The sequence below is a fragment of the Danio aesculapii genome, chromosome 3 (assembly GCF_903798145.1).
Source record: "Danio aesculapii chromosome 3, fDanAes4.1, whole genome shotgun sequence".
Taxonomy (NCBI): domain Eukaryota; kingdom Metazoa; phylum Chordata; class Actinopteri; order Cypriniformes; family Danionidae; genus Danio; species Danio aesculapii.
Genome location: NC_079437.1, coordinates 36131253 through 36149600, shown reverse-complemented (window position 1 = coordinate 36149600; position 18348 = coordinate 36131253). Strand labels below are relative to the sequence as shown.

At 35.9% G+C, this 18348-nt stretch overlaps 1 protein-coding gene across 1 annotated transcript in view; it reads left to right on the top strand.

Moving 5' to 3' along the window:
- Window positions 1–3992: 3992 nt before the first annotated feature.
- Window positions 3993–18348, top strand: part of cntnap1 (contactin associated protein 1) — a 38437-nt gene continuing 24081 nt past the window's right edge. Inside the window, exons 1-4 of the mRNA XM_056453906.1 lie at window positions 3993–4175; window positions 16601–16702; window positions 17436–17629; window positions 17829–17982. Of these exons, the coding sequence (XP_056309881.1) occupies window positions 4112–4175; window positions 16601–16702; window positions 17436–17629; window positions 17829–17982 (514 nt within the window). The 5' untranslated portion in view covers window positions 3993–4111. The remainder of the gene's footprint in view (window positions 4176–16600; window positions 16703–17435; window positions 17630–17828; window positions 17983–18348) is intronic.

The following is an 18348-nucleotide window of genomic DNA, read 5'->3' as shown; positions in this document are numbered from 1 at the left end:
AAACAAAAGAAAACCTCAGGATAGAAGTGTCCTTTCTTTAGTATTGAGTACATTTTAAGAGTTGGTAACTTCAATGTTAGTTCTGTCATCTCATTACAATGAACATTTAATTAAAAAAATTACCTTTCTTACAGTGGCCTAATGGTTGGAGAGTTGGACTTGTGATCCAAAGGTCACAGTTTTGAGTCCCAGGGTTCTGTCGATTTGTCCTACCTGGTCAAATTGTCCTACCTCCCATTTAAAAAGTAGGTAGCACATTTTGATGACACAATATGCTACCCATCAGATTTTGCTAGCAGTGTAAATTTGAAAGTGGAGTAGTGTGATATGAAGCTATAAAATCGCCCTAACCTACCTAATCCCTAACCCCAACCTCAGGACTATTCAAATGGTAGCATAATCTGAGTAGGATAGGATACAATGTCAGAACACCGGCACCAGGATTGTAGGTGTTTGTGGCTGTTTTATGGCTGTGATAAGACCCTTGAGCAAGCCATCAAACACCCAAATCTATGCCCCATCTGCTCCAAGGCAGTTATATTATTATAAATAATAAATACAAGGACAAACATCCATTAGCCATATATGAACATGAATTCTACAAACTGCGAAATACAAATGTGAACCGGTTTACTATGTGGTTTGCATATATTGCCATGTATCAGATTTCTATATGAGGTTCCTTGCTATAATTTCAAACCAGGTCACTTTCCTTTGACCATGACATTAACAAAGCATTTTTACCCACAAAACCACTGCTCACTGGAGATTTCCTCTTTTTCTAAACATTTTCTGTAAACACTAAGGATGAATGTTGTGTGTGAAAATCTCAGTAGATCCGCAATTTCTGAAACACTCAAACCAGCCAATCACCAACAACCACATTCAAAACCACCTAAATCCCCTTTCTTCTCCGCTGATGCTCAGTTTGACCTTCAGCAGATCATCTTGACCACATCCACATGCCTTAACTTATTGATTTTCCGCCATGATTGGCTGATTCAATGTTTGCTTTAAGAAGCAGTTTAAAAAATGTACCTCATACAGAGGCTGGTAGTGAGTACAAAGCTGTTAGATGTTGTTATAGTGTATACAGTATAGCACAGGAAAAGTATACAGTAGATCAAATGATGGTTGACAGGATGCTATACTTTTTTGAATGCATTTTATGTGAATTTGGCTATAAACAATCAGCTTTGTTATAAACATATTCTCAATAATGAACCAGAGATGCGCTAGATGAACTAAATAGGCTGTAGTTAATGTGAGAGTGTATGGGTGTTTCCTGGTACTGGGTTGAGGCTGGAAAGACATCTGCAGCGTAAAACATATGCCAGAATAGTTGGTGGTTAATTCCGCTATGGAAACCCCTGTTAAATAAGGTACTAAGATGAAGGAAAATGAATGAATGAATGAATGAATGAATGAATGAATAAACAATTATGAATGAATAATTATGACTTCAGATTACACACAAATGCAGCATAATTTATGTTTTATCACAAACAAACACATTTCATGTGATAAATTCAGTAAGTTGCTCTTAAAATGATTAAATCATTGTTCTTCGTTTACACGGTAGTGCTTGAAACAGATTAGACAGACTTGATTGAAGGATGAAGTTGGGATTATGAGAATAGTACATTGTTTATATACAGTATAGGGGAAATGCAGAGAATGATCCATTTATCACTTGACCCTTTACTGAATATTTTAAGTTCATTTTCCAAATCAGATTTTTTTAAAAGTCATTTAAAAGTACTGTAATTCCCCCTGCATGCAGATGATTTTGATGTATAATCACAAATATTGTTACTTATATCTTTATCAAATGTGAAATCATTTAATTGTATGTACACAGGGATATTCATGAATTAAAAGGACCACATCTAGCGCTGCAGATTTCTTCCACCACAGTGATATTCATGAATGAGAATTGATGTGTGTACGATGATTGTAAGAACAGGGAGGGACTTCAATCTGATTTGATTAGAAACCGTGTAAATCCCTCTCTGTCCCTGTATTTGCTCCTGCTCTGCTGCTGCCCTACAAACCCACTTCTTAATCCCAAAGCCTTTTTATATCACAGAATCATGGACAGACTGCCTTCTCCAGCTGCATAAATCCGGCTTTTCCTCCCACCTTCCTCCACGACCCCCACAAACAAATCTGATTGCGACCACCGGATTGATTGAAGTGATGAACTTGTGCTCTCAAACAGAAATTCAGTCTTGTACTTTTTAAAGGCATGAACAACTGAACTGTTGTATTTGTGGCATGACCCAATCGATAAAAGTAGTGAGAAATGTGTGGATTTTTGCGGATGAAAAGTGTCAGATCATTTAAGTGAATCACTCATTACAGTTCTCAGATAATTACTTCTTTGCTGAATTTAGTATTATACATATTTTTGCTATTATAAACTGATAACTCTTTAGTCTCAAAGTGATTCAGGCTAACTCACTGATTCATGAAGCAAACATACTCATACAGCAATGTCTATTAAATTGAGCATACCAATTAGGCCGAAATTTGTTTGTTTTGTAAGAAGTGAGGGTACATTTAGACAGCAATGATGTATTAAAGACAGAAGAGGTATTTTCTTTGTTCTTTTTTAAGAATCATCGAAAATCATAAATGGGCAAAATTGACTATAAATGCTGTGTTATGTGTGTTGATAAAGAAACACGGCAAACCTGCATAAATACAGAACTGCCATTGTTTTTTTGATTGTCAAGTTTGCATAGTGACTGAAAACACAACACATGCGGATGGTACTATTTTTTTTTTACCAAATATTCTGTCTGTAGTTTATGTGGAAACCGTAATGGTATTGTTTTGAAATGCTAAACCTGTTTCCTGATGGTTGTGTTTCTTAAAGCCCCTAAATGCAAGTTTTGTGTAAATTACTGTAAAACTTTATCTGGGGCAAATGACAATAAAGCACAATTATTAAATATTTAAATGTAATTTACATTTTTTTAGTCCCCTTTTTTTTACACTTGTCACTACCCAGCAAACAATGCTGTGTTTAATAGACGTCTAATAGACATCTAAATGTATACAGCTTGGCTAACAAGGCTAAACTTGGGCTGTCAGTGAAAATCTGATCGACATCTAAGAATAGCCAATGCAGTCGTCAAATAGACTGATTAGACAGACTTTATATGTGCAGTCATTTATTTCTGTTTATTTGATGACTAGTCTAGTTTTGGCCTATTCCTTAACATCTATTTGATTTTCACTAACAGCCCAAATGATTTAGGCAAGATGACCATGTTTAGACGTCTATTAGACATTTGACATCTTTTAAAAACAAAAAACAATTTTTGACATTTGACATTTTTTCATGTCAGTTACTTATTAAATCTAACAACAAAAAGTAATATGCATTGATCAAAATGTATATCGTAATTACCTTGCCATTACAAAAAAGCTAGCCTAATGCTAATAAGAGTGCTTCTTATAAAAAGTCACAGCTTCTGATCAACCTAATCAATCATTAAAATTTATAAATAGGCTACTCTAAAATAGATTTTTGTCTTACTAGTACTTGAGCAGATAAAAAATTCACCAAAAAGTGTCTGCCTGCTAAGACCAGGGACAACGTGTTGTCGTCATTACGTAAAAGCATCATTTTAACACGTAGCCCACTGTTCGAAAGAGCCGATTCTCGGGAAAAGATTCAGATTCCCTATGACCATGACGAACTGCTCGAGTTCAAAACTTTTTTTCTGTGCTTGTCTTGCGCCCCCTCCCTCACTGCAAACCTGGACACTAAAGTCTTGCCTGTCCACTCTCTACCCGTACGACACAATTTCCCTCTGTATCAAATAAGAGATACTTTCTGTGTTTATTTCGACCAGACTATCACGATTTATCAAGTTTCAACGAATTTTGCTTAATCAAAGTATGCGCGCTCCCGCCAAAGCGCAGCATCAGCACCACTATCTCGCGCGTGCCCGCCTCTAGCGAGCGAGTCCGTCGCCATCCCGGCCGAGAGAGTTAAAGTTGGCCGAAAGGACGGCTAAACGATGCTGTACAGTCGAGTGACGAAGAAAGGATAACATTTGATTTACTCATCGAATAGTGACTCCGTTTTCCGGAGAAGATGGATATCAGAATTCTTGCCCCAAGCCTTTTATTTTTTCTCGCCTTTCAGCCTTGCTCGTCACGTAAGTGAAACTGCAGATACAGAATGAAATATCTATTACCTGCCACTAACATTAGCGTTATCCTCTATCAGAACAAGTGTATCGGTAAAACTAATGCGTGATGATATTGATTTCAAAACTGCGCTATTTAGAAGCTGGTGTTGTTTTATATCAGCGGTAAAATCTGACATTTTATTTGCTAATATGTATGTGAAGCATTGAGTCTCGAGGGTTTGTGTTGAAAGTGGAGCGCTGGTGTAGTTGTGTGTTGTGAGTCCGAGCTCGCGACTCTGCTGTGTCTCCGGGCTCTTTCTGCATTGCGGTGCTTCCGCGCGCTCCTCTCACTTGGGCAAGTTTCTGCATGGAAAGGTGCGTCTTGCGCAGGGGACACGCGGGAAGGACACGCTCTCCTGCTGACAAACGGAGGCTGTTGAAAGCACGCAGATTACATTTTGGCTGTGTCATTGGTCTCCTACTGATGAAAAGTTGAGATTGTCGGCGTTTTTTTCAAATGGCGTGGTAAAAAATGTCTATTCTGCGAAGTTGCTATAGTGGGAGCAGCCCTATGCGGAGACAGAGGGCGGGCGCATTAACTCACCGAACTCCCAAATTCACATGACGTAGAGCAATGCATGCGAATCCTCACATAAGGTTACCTTCAAGACAGCATGTCAACCCTTAAAGTTTAAACCGTCAAAATTATACCAAATGTTGCCCATTGAGGCATTGTTTTATTATATAATTGTCTATAGAGATAACTGTTCATTTTGGTAAAATAAAAAAGAGCCTTGCATGTGATATTATATTAAATCTATGTAAAGTAATTCATTGCATGATATTACATGTTTGATAACATTCTTAAATAATGTTTGTTAAAATGTACAACTACTATGTACAAACAGTAAGCCATTTATTTTATAGCATTTTACTAAATATTTAAATTTTAATTTTTTTTGTACATTATGTACAGTGCACAGCATATATAACCCCTCACAAATCTCTCTTTAAATTCATATTTTAATAGAAAGCTATACAATATTATGTTTGTGCATATGCATTATAAATTAGTCAGTACTAAAGTATCTGGAGCATCTGATCTGGAGCATACCTAACAAAATAACTTACAATAACGGTCCAAAAACTAGTACAGACAAATTTATATGTCATAGAAAAATATTAAATACAAATAAAAAATGAGGCCGATGCAGTGGCGCAGTAGGTAGTGCTGTCACCTTACAGCAAGAAGGTCGCTGGTTTGAGCCTCGGCTGGGTCAGTTGGCGTTTCTGTGTGGAGTTTGCATGTTCTCCCTGCGTTCGCGTGGGTTTCCTCCGGATGCACCAGTTTCCCCTACAGTCCAAAGACATGCGGTACAGGTGAATTGGGTAGGCTAAATTGTCCGTAGTGTATGAGTGTGTATGGTTGTTTCCCAGAGATGGGTGGCAGCTGGAAGGGCATCCGCTGTGTAAAAACGTGCTGGATAAGTTGGCGGGTTATTTTGCTGTGGCGACCCCAGATTAATAAAGGGACTAAGCCGAAAAGAAAATGAATGAATAAATGAATGAATAAAAAAAGAGGACAAAATCAAGAGAAGCAAAAAAATGGAAAAATTTCGTTGAAATTTTGTAGGTTGTAATTTTTTGCAATATTTTGCTTGAATTTAATTGTATTCTCTTTCGATTTCTAAATATGTTTGGTGACTAAAATATTATTTTAAAAAATATATCTGTTTAATAAATCTATTTTGTTTAAATGAACTAAAATGCATTGGCTATATTCACTGAGATATGGAGAAAAATATTTATTTTCAAAGTGGAGTGTACTCAATTATGCTGAGCACTGTATATAAATATTTTGCTAATGCTATAAAATTTTTAAAGTGTGTTTAATAGTTCTTGTAAATGCAGTCAACTGATAAAAATATTGTAAATAATTACTCAGTTATATTGTTTGGCAAATTGTGCATAAGAAAAAAAATATTAAAAATGTTTTGGTACATTAAATTATAATATTGACATACAAACAGGGTACATGTCATATACATAATAATCCAAACTCATATTTAATTGTTAGGAAAAGCATATCATCATCTCACAAACCTTTCATGTACATGTACTTGAATTCGCAGTTTTGTGTAAAGTGTTAAAATGAATCAAAGTATGTAGACAGACAAATAATTTTTCTATTATAACATTTCAGATAGGGCTCGGTGGTTAGCACTGTCGCCTCACAGCAAAAAGATTGCTGGTTCGAGCCTCGGCTGGGTCAGTTGGCATTTCTGTGTGGAGTTTGCATGTTCTTCCTACGTTCATGTGGGTTTCCTCTGGGTGCTACGGTTTACCCCACAAATCCAAAGACAGGCGCTATAGGTGTATTGAACCAACTGAATTGGCCTTAGTGTATGTGTGTGAATGGGTGTGTTTGGATGTTTCCCAGTACTGGGTTGCAGCTGGAAGGGCATCCGCTTTGTAAAACATATGCTGGATAAGTTGCTGGTTCATTCCACTGTGGTGACTCCTGATGAATAAAGGGACTAACCCGAAAAGAAAATGAATGAATAAATGTTTGAGATAATTTTGCTAAAGTTTTTTTTCTAACTTCTATGCAGGTCAATGAATGAAAAAGTGAATTCTCTTTCAAAATGATTTATTTTTCTTAAATCTGCAAGAGTTCAACCAAATAATATCAAAACAACCAACACTATGTCACGGCAATTCATAACTTTTTGATTTAGTAGCTAATTCGTATGATCTCACTCGTACAATTTAGTACAATTTGCTTATCCCCAATGACGGTTGGGTTCTGGGGTGGGGTTTGATGCCGCGCCTCCTTTTTAAAGTAGTACATTTTCATACGACGGAACCTGTAGGAATTCGCCACTAAACTTACAAAATTTAAAATACTTATGTTTCCTCGTGAGATCAAGCTGGAACAACATATTCATGTTGAGTTGATCTGCTGGATATCCCAATTTTTATCTGCATAAGAGTGCAGCTACATGTTCAGGCCCGTAGCCAGCCTGGTGAATAGGGTGGTTCTTTTAAAAAAAATTAATGTGGACCTTTTTGCAGTAACTCGCCCAATTTTCTATTAAATTATGAGGTTTAAATACTACCTTTAGCTAGATTAGCTTGTCAGATGCTCATTATAATCACACTTTTTGATGTACTAAAATATGTACTAAAAAATGATAAAGAAAAATGAAATCTGCTAAAGTTTTAAATTAAAAACTGTAGCCTATTGTGTCATTTATTAAGCAAATAACAAACTGAGCCTCGCATTCAACTTTCCTCAGTCAGAATTAGACTATTTCAATATTAAACAATTAAAACTTAATAATAATGTAGAGCTTGACAATTTTTCTAGTCTCTCTTTATAGCCAACAATAATAAATTTAATGTGGTCCGCTTTTGGTGCTTCACACTTTTTATTGGTAATTTTTTTCTGTCAAAAATAGGGTCTATGATTTAGAATAGGAGTTACTTGTAAAACGTTTTCTCTATTTTATCAACAACAGGCCTAGGTAAGTGGTGAAAGAAGACTTCACTTACGTCAGATTCTTCATGGTCTAAAAGCCTTTTATGAGTTATTTTTTTACAATTTATGATAGCTTAGCAGTCAAAATAGGACAAATGAGCTCATGTTTGGGACAAATTCTGGATTTCAAAATCCTTTGTCAGTGGGGGATGGGTCTTTCAAACCACCCACCTCAACCCTGGCTACAGGCCTGATGCTAATATCAATTAGCCGTTGTTTTCAATAAAGTGTTAGGATAATGCGTTTAAACCAGAAATACTACATTGTATCTTAAAACAATGAGGTTTAATGATATCCCAAAAGTGGGATTTTGCTAGGCTCCCTCTTCACTACAAATTCTTTGACAACAATGAAAGCTGATGTATGATGTATTGTGTGAAGAAGATAATCCATCCAGCAGGGCAATGAGACAGCATGAACATAGCACTCTCGCTGTGGATACATTTGGCATAAATCTTTAGGACGAAGTGGAAACCATCCAAACTTAAATCTGGTGCTTTGTCAATACAGGAAAACGGTTTAAAAATGCTGTTTTTATAGAGATTTAATATGCTCCGTCTGTCTGAAAACTTTAAAAGAGGGTTTAAATAAAGAACATGTGTTAATGAATAGATCCTGCTGGAGAGGGAGTAAAAGATTCAGGGAAGATTCAGTTTGCGTGTATTTTTAGACTGTGACAAGTGAGTGGTGATAAGTAGAAAGACGTGCTACATCTTGAACTGACTCAGTATTTTGAAGCCCTTTTCGAGCTTATCTTTTGTTTCATTCAAAGACAGCAGCCTGCCGTGCTGCCAGTCCTGTTCTGAATAATTTATACCAACGTGACCCCATATCATTTGGCCATGCTAAAAATGCTAACCACAGCCTTTCTACCAATAGGATGGTTAAAATTCCTACCAGCCCATAAAGATTGATCTGAACCAGCAGATTTAGTCTAGACCTGCATGTGTACTGCGGCCTCCTCCCAGTGATGAAGGATGCCCACGTGATGTGCACTCAATTCTCCATGCAGAAGTGCTGCGTCAGCCTGCAGAGACTGGGGGACTGCCTGTAATTCAACACAGCACATGTGTGTCTGTGTGTGCGAGAGAGAAAGAGAGCATTCAAGATGCTCCTTCCCATGTGTCTCCTTCTCCATTATCTGTGAATGGAGAGCAGCCAAGGGCACTTGAGGGGGAAAAGGAGAAAGACAAAGCGAGAGAGAAAAAAAAAATCACAAGGGAGTGAAACTAAAGAGTTTAAAGTTTCAAGGTGTTATACAAATATTAACAATGCCATTTTGTGAGCACATGCTGAGTGATAGGACTTCAGGTTTTTTTTAGGTTTTCAATTGATAAAAGAAAGTAAAACATTTATTTCACATCTTTTGCTCTATTTTAAAATCTGCATTTATTATTATTTTAATGGTGAAATTTGAAATGAGGACTGTTCTAAAAGCACTAATAATTTAGTTTTGGTTATCAGAGTTATATATTGGAACTGCGCTCACCTTCAAATCTGCTTTAATTCTTTGTGGCATATATTCAACAATGTGCTGGAAACATTTCTTTGATATTTTGCTCCTCTGAATTGAGATCCAGTGACTGTTTTTGAGTATATATTGAACTAACTGCCATATTCAAGAAAACAGGATGGCACATTATCCTGCTAGAAGCAGCCATCACAAGAAGGATTCACCATCCCTAACAAAAAATTACTGCAGTTTTTTAAAAAATAAATAAAGAATACTGCAGTTTATTAAAGGAACACTGCAGTTTTAGTTAACTTCTGAAAAGTGTAGTGATTTGGACACGAAAAACAGTATTATCTAAACATATTGCAGTATAACTGCAGTACTACAATACAACCAGTTGCAGTTCATCTACTTCAAAACAACTGAAGTACTACTACAGTACAAATGTAGTACAACTACTGCAATAGTACTGAAGTGATACTACTACTACTACTATGATGCAGTACTGTTACTGCAATACAACTGAAGTACTACTACAGAACAACTGCCATACCGCTATTGCAATACAACTGAAGTACTTCTACAATACAACTGCAGTACAACTACTACTTTTCATGCTCGGTGAACAATGGTTTCCAAATGAGGTTTCAGTACTTCAGTTGTATTGCCGAAATACTACAATATATTGTATTGCACTTTTCAGAAGTATAACTAACTACAGAGATACATCTACAATACTGCAATACATAATAAAACTAAAGTGCACCTTTAATACTTATGTACCTAAGTGCATGAAATTATATAACATATCACTATATTACCCCTCTCAGTTTATTTAATGTTACGTCAGTTGTACTGCAGATTTTACTGCTGTTGAACTTTATTGCATTGTAGTTGAACTGTGTTTATACCTCATTATACTGCAATTTTGCAGTTGTATTGAATATACCTTGGAACACACATGCAGTACAGTTCTTACCGCACCATTGGCATATTAGACTACAGCAGCACAAGTGCAGTAAAGACAGTGTTATTTGTTTTTACTTCAGTTTACTGCGACTTATACTGCTGTTGAACTTTATTGTACTGTATTTGAACTGTGTTTATACTTCATTGTATTGCAGTTTTGCAATTGCACTTAATTTTACTGCAGTTATACTTCTATATACTGCTGTTGTACTGCAGTTTTACTTCAGTTTACTGCAGTTATTTTTTGTAAGGGATGCGATCAATAAAGGGATCAACATTCTCAGCAACAATACTCTGGTGTTTAAATAATGCTCAACAGGTACGAAAGGCAAATATTATGGCAAGAAAATATGTTCTCATTATACCACCGGCAGTCTGAATCATAGATAAAAAAACAAGATGAATCCAAGCTTTTTGTTTGTTTATACAAAATCATTCTCTACTATTAGCAGATTGTCTTGACTTTGAATGTCTGTTCCTAAATACAAAGACTTGCTGGCATATGGTTGGCTGACTGACGAGATATTTGATTAATGAGCAATTTGCATTGTTAGCTTAGCAACATGCTAACATCAGACTCTACTGAAATTACATATGAAGCAAGTGTCATACTTTTTACGAGTTGGAGCACAACTGTGCAGAGCTGCGGCGCTCCAGGTATTGAATTCGAGACCTATGGTTTACATGGTATTTGAAGTTGCTTCTGTGCAGAGCATTCAAAATCCACCACTTATCAGATCCCATTGCACTTTAGATTCTGCATCAAATGGTAACAGTAGGCTGTGGGAAGTAGTGCATCTCACTAGTAGGTTTTGGAACAGAGCTGTTGTGTTTACATGGATGTCTTGCACAGGTGTGTCTGTGTGCAAGTCTCTGCATACATCTTCATGAGCCTGTCATTGTTTATTCCCAGTTATGCCAGCAGCACTTCTGCACTGTGCGCTTTAATAACTATAATGCTTCTCCTGCAGGGCAGGCACTCCTCTCTGCTCTGCACAGCTGCTGGGGAAGAGAAAAGCACAGGGTGGAGATCATTGATCTCAGAGCAGCCGAAGACGATCTCTGCAGTTTATATATTACAAAGATAAATGGCACTGGGTCACATTCAGCTGATTCATTTATCTGTCTAATGTGAATCAGAATATTGCTCTGGTGCTGTTGTTTATTGGAGAGTATGGAAGTGGGACTAATCTTAGACCAACGTCTATGAATAGATAAAAAGAGAGAAAAGAACATAGCTAATAGTGCTATTGTTAGGTCAAGTGCTGACAAAAAAAGATCCATATTTAGTCATTTCTTGAAAATGCTCAGGTTGAATTGGGTAGTCATTCCTAAATCTAAAATCTGCTGTCTTGTGTATCTCTTGGACGGCCCTGCAATGAAATGTTGACTTGCAGAACACAAGCGGCCACATAAATCTGAAGTACTGAATTCAGTTGTTTTGTATGCAAGAATCAGTGCCTTGAAATACATGCAGTGGCTCTTGGCAGCCAGTGTGAACTGATGTACAAAGGGGTGACGTGCAATATATTCAGCTTGTCAAAGAACACTTTCCCTGCCACATTCTGGATGAATTGCAGAAATTTGATAGCACCAGCTGCAACAGTTTAACTTGGACAGAGCAAAAGCTTCAACAAGGAGTTCAGTAGCATGCTCTGATAAGAAAGACCTGATCTTCCAAACATGTAACACAGATCTGCAAGACAAGGTGGTTCTAGCACTGTGGTCAGTGTTCAGCTGATAATCAATCAGAACTCCAGGGCTGTAGTGGACAGAGTTATGGTTATTGCTTCGTTAACAGAGTTGGAGAATCTGTGGTATAGTCCGGAGGTGGATGAAACCATAAGTAGTTCAGTCTTGGTAAGGTTGAGCTAAAGCTGATGGCCCTTCATCCAGCTAGAAATATCTGTCAGATATGTTGAGATGAGAACGGATTTCTCCAGCCTGATCTCACAAGAAAAAATAAGTATTTTACGTTTTGTCAGTTTAGTGGCTAATTTGTACGAATTCGTTCGAGTTCAGTTGTACGAAATTGTATGATTTTAAAAAGGAGGCGTGGCACCTAACCCCAACCGTCATTGGGGGGTAAGCAAATCGTACGAAAATGTACAAATTAAATCGTACGAATTCATACGAATTAGCCACTAAATCAAAAAGTTACGAATTGCCATCAGATTGTGTTGGATTTCTTTGAATCATCAGGATTTATTAAGAGCTGACTAGCATCAGTATTGCAGTAAAAATGAAAAGCCTTCTTTCTTAATAACAAATCCTAGTTGATGCCTTGAAATTCAATAAGAGAAGATTTCTAAGACCTGAGGCATGAAGATCCACAGTAGCTAGATGTTAACTATCTTTAGTTTATAAAAAAAAATGTCTGAATGGTAAAACCCCATTCAGCGTGGACTGTAAAAGATATTTTATATGGCACTGTAGATTGTGTTGTGCAGTCTCTCATATTATAAACATACAGACTTATTAGTATTTTATACATTTTTTATATGGCATTTATTTAAAATTGAGTATAGCAGAAAGTTGGGATGAATAAATATTAAATGAACAAGTTCTTTTTTTCCACATTTTGCTCATACTGTTATTTCATTATGATCATAATTCTAAATCCTACAGAGGTCATACTGTTTTAAACTTGTGGTTAAACTGAATCAGGTACACCCTGACAAAACCCAGACATCTTCCAGACACACACATACACACACCTCTCCTTTGAGTCAAGGTCAGTATCAGTCAGCATTTCTTTCACTGAGTCATATCTCCATAAGCAGATGTGCGATTCCTACACTAAGATCAGCTGGATGAAGGAATATTCACAGGATGTTTCCACCACAAGTCATTTCCTTTAGAAAGCTTTCATAATGGGGTTTATAGCTTGATGAATCCAGCTTGAGAGGGTGAAAGATGACAGAGCTGAGGACTGTGAATCAGATGGGAATTGAAAATCACTTGAGAAATAACTATGACTCATGCAGTTTTCTGTTGTCTTCCCCTCTTTCTCTCTCCATCTCTCTCCCACCCTCCATCAAACTGTTTCTGTCCCCCCTCTGTTCCCTCACTGACAGTTGCAGTGGTCAGAATACTAATAACCTCTGCTGATTTAAGCCGTCTGACCCCTGCAGTCTCTTTGTGGTAGTTACTCCTTTGAAAAAGGCACACAATTAAACAAAATCATAATATAATAGATTTTGTTTTGCTTTTGAAGCAGGTCTTACACCAGGCATGTCCAAGCTCGGTCCTGGAGGGTCGGTGTCCTGCAAAGTTTAGTTCCAACCCCGATCAGACACACCTGGGCTAGCTAATCAAGCACTTATTAGGCTTTCTAGAAACATCCGTGCAGGTGTGTTGAGGCAAGTTGGAGCTAAAATCTGCAGGACACTGGCCCTCCAGGACCGAGTTTGGACACCCCTGTCTTACACTGTAAAAAATGCACAGGTGCACACAATTCCTTCATATTGTCCCAACACAAATGGATTAAGTTAACTTAATAATTTGTACACTTTTAAGTGGATTGAACTTAAAACAATTGAGTTGGCCAAAAAAAAAAACCTTTACAATTGTGTTGGTTCAACTCATGTTAAATAAGTAGTTTGAACAAGCACCAACAGTAATTTTTGAGTGTAAACCATATACAGCTATAATAAAATGAAGTGAACACTTGAAAATGTAAATGTTTTTTCTGCATTTATTAGGTAATGGCTTGAATAAAATGTTAATAATAGATCTGAAAGGTCTAAAAACATTTATTACAAATTTCAAATAAAATTGAGTGTTATGATTGAGAATGAGGGTTATTCAACCAAATATTGATAAAAAGGCCCATCAAAAAGTGAAAATTATAAGATAACAGAATATTTTCCCCTTTCTTAGGAATCATAAAACAATAATACCTCTACATCAACACATCCTTTAGATCAGTGGTTCCCAGAGTGGTGGTCGGGACCCTCTAAGAGGTCGCAAGACAATGACACTTGGTGATTGGTCGCTTGGTGATTTCCAAAATCAAATTAATTTTATTAAAACTTAGAACGACCATATTTTAACCATGATCTACAGAAGATAAAAATAGTAGTTTTTAATATTAAAAAACAACAACATGCAAATGAAAAGCCATCAACCTTTAAATAATTTTTTTATAGGATTGGTGTGTTTATGTTAGATTAACATCACCGCAATCGCGTCAGGTGCAGCAGATTGATTTTATAGCACCAGGTTAAACGACGCCATAAAATACCCTCAGATTATTTGTTATAGCCTCCAGAATCTGCCCATTTTGGTGTCTGAGTACAGCTGTTTTTGTAGCCGGATACATCAGGCTACAGATTACATCAGATAAACAGCCGTCAGTGACAGAGACAGACATGAATGAAGCTGAAAAACAGTTCATTAGTCAAAAATACCAAGTAAGTTTATTTGATGTATTTGTGGTGGAGTTTATTCAAGCCTTTCTGAAATGATGAGTCACACGCAAATGCCATTTGCAGCACACACACACACACACACACACACACACACACACACACACACACACACACACATATATATGCTGCGACAGTAGGTAGTGCTGTCGCCTCACAGCAAGAAGGTTGTTGTGAGGCGACGTTCGCGTGGGTTTCCTCTGGGTGCTCTAGTTTCAAAGACATGTGGTACAGGCATCTGCTGCATAAAACATTTGCTGGATAAGTTGGCAGTTCATCCCGCTGTGGCAACCCTAGATTAATAAATGGACTGAGCCAAAAAGAAAAAGAATGAATGAATAAATGAATGAATTAATATATATATATATATGCATGATTACTGACACCATGCAGTTGTGGTGATTATAGCTGTTAAGAATTAGATAGTGATTTTACTGTCTTTTTTACAAACAGGCTGTTTTAAAAATGTTCTAAACTTATAAAACTAATAAAAATCAGACAGAGTTGAAAAAAATATTTAAATCCTAATTTATTTGCAAAACAAGTGTTCTGCGGACAAGTGTATTCATGTTATTGTAGAAACATGGCGCCTGTCCATCAATTCGTTGTGGTGGGCCTCAAAATCACTGGGATTTGGGTCCTATTTTAACGTCAGGAAATAAAAAAAGAGATTATTGCGTTTACATCACTCCAATATGACTGTGGACGCACTATACCTACACACAGGTCTGTCCAAACAGCTTACAAAAATTGATTTTCATCATAGGTGCCCTTTAAGATATGCTGTTTGTAGTGCAGGTACTATTTGTCTGTTTGTTCTCTGTGGTCTTTTCGATATCTTGTCACCAGTCTCATCATTTTAGATTGAGAGGTGAGGTGGACGGGCTGTGAAATGTGATGCCATTTGTGCAGATGGCTTTATTAGAGCTCTGTTGAGAGCGTGAGATTGAGGCGGGTTTATCTGACTGCTGTTTAGATTAGGCTGAAATGTTGCCAGGTTTAATTGAAGCAGGGATTTGTGTAACAGAGGACTGATGAAATGCCATGGCAAGGCTTCACTAAATGGGCTTTATTTATATTCTGGCCTATCGATCAACTAAGATTATTATTACTCACATTACATAAAATACTAACAGTATTGTATGAAGAATTATAAACTTCAGTATAGTTCACAGTTGATCAGTTTGCAATACATGCAAGTACTCTGAGTGGTGTGGATCATGCAAATAAACGTGTAATTTTTGATATTTTGATTTTAATTGAAAAAAAAGTTAAGAAAAGTGAATTATTGTGTATAGTGAACTATTGTGAACATAAATGTTTGGGTGTGTGAACAACATCAAAGAGCAAATGGAAAACAGAGTACATTTATTCATCTTTAACTTTAAAATTATTAGAATAATTGTTTTTTTATTGTGCTTTAAAAGAAAATGCCTTGTTATGATTTGTCAAATATTAGTATGTAGCTTAGTTTGTTATGTATTGTTTTTTTTGAGTTGCCGTCTATGATTAAAGTTGTAGAAAACTATTTACATACAGTACATGATATGACAGTGAATATGTGATTGTCAGTTATAGCTTTGCCTTTAAACCTGTCCATTTCAACCATTAAAGACAGACATTACTCAATACAGTCAGACATTACTCAAGAGCAATGAGGGATTTTCTGTCATTTGTTGTTTGATTAACAGCAATAGTTACTGAAAGAGATAATGCACAGATCCAATATACTGATACACACGCATCATCTTTCTCAAATCTTACCTTCACTTAACCCTGGTTGACCAAAGGTTATCATTAAAACAAAATTCTCAAAATTTGCAAGTGGCACCAGGAAGAAAATTTAACCAAAGAAAGTGATCTTTTTCCTTAAAATGGAAGTCATAGGGTTAAGGCATAAATATCTGTTTGAATACTAGTAACTTATTGTAAACATAATCATTCAGAAATGTGCAAAGCAGCACATTAATGCATACTGTAGGTCATTTTATAATAATGATTCCTTGCTTTTTCTAAATGTCGTTGTCATTAAATGTATTCTCTTTTCTTTTCTTTTCAGGGCCGTGTTTAGATCCGCTGATCTCTCCTCTCTATGCCTCATCTTTCCACGCTTCCTCCAGATATAACTTTTTTTACTCTGCACATTTTGCCAAACTGTATGGTAAGTGAATAGGGCACAATACGTATGGTTGAGATTATATTTGGGTTTTTGGTGAGCCGCTGCGGTTACTAGAACTTCTCGAGTGCTCAATGGGTTCCTTTTTTAAGCTACATTTGTTATTTTAGTTTTGGAAATCAAAAAAACTAACTATATCAGATCTTGCTGTGCCATGAGTAAAATGTGTAAATAATAAATGAGAGGAAGTAAATGTCACAAGATTACTTTGGCATAAATGACTGTTTGTGGCAATAATTGCAAAAATTCATATTTTGACATCATTACGTATGTTTCTGTCCACCAGAGGCCAGAAACAATTCTCTAAAATAAAATAAAATAAAAGAAAGAATAAAAAAAAATACTAAAATAAAATTATAAAATAAATAAAATAAAAAATAAAATATAAAATAAAAGAATAAAAAAATAAAAATAAATAAAAAAGAATTAAATGAAATAGTAATAAAATAAAATAATAATAAAATTTAATAAAAATTAACTAATAAAATTAAATTAAATTAAATATCAAATAAAATTTTATAAAAATATAAAATTTTATTAAATAATAAAATAAAAAATAATAAAATATAATTAAAAAAATTATAAAACATTTATTAAATAAATTTTTAATAAAATAATAAAATATTAAATATATATATAAAAAAAAATTATAAAATATAAAATAAAATAAAAATAAAATAAAATGTTTTAATCTTATTTTGATTTTCTGATGATGCAGGGAGCAGCGGCTGGTCTCCGTCTACTCGGGACAGGCAGCCGTGGATGCAGATTGACTTGGGGAGGAAGTATCGTATCATGGCCATTGCTACTCAGGGTACCTTCAACTCTTATGACTGGGTCACCAAATACATGGTGTTGTACGGGGACCGCTTCGACTCATGGACTCCATACGTCATGAAAGGAGGCAACATGGTAAAAATAATTTATGCTTCATAAGACTTTGATCAAGTCCTAATAATTGCTACAGTTCAAAAATGTATCTTACTCTTTTATTTGACCTTGAACATGACATTTTTTTGTAGGATTAGTTGTAGGTGAGGGAAGTTCTTGATTTGTTAAATGGTGTATTACATTCATAGAGACTTTAATATCAGTTTTTTGTCTCTCCCAGACGTTGCCTGGCAACTGGAATTACTACCAGGTGAAGAGGAACGTTTTTCATTATGCGTTCACTGCCAAACATCTGCGCATCTATCCCATGGGCTGGAATACTGAGAATGGGGGCAAGATCGGCCTTCGTGTTGAGTTCTACGGCTGTCCATACGGTAAACAGCGCATATCCAGACTCTTTAATCTGCAGCCAAGAATTTTTCAACATCAAGATAATTCTCCTCAGTGCCTTTAATATTAATCATTCCTTTGAGAAAATCATTTCTGAATCAGTATTTTGATCTTGTTTTCCAGTAAATGCGTTTCAAAATTCTGCCTGTTTTTCAGATGAAAATGGCATATATTCAGTGGAAAAAGTTAGATATGGTCTATGAGTGTTCAACAAAAAAGGTCAAGAGAGGTTGTTCTTCAAAGTTTAACGTATTAGTAATTTATTTGATACAAATGAATAATTTGATTCACAGAATTCTGTTATCCTGCAATACAAGAGTTACATTCAGGAAGTGTGCAACAGTTTTCAT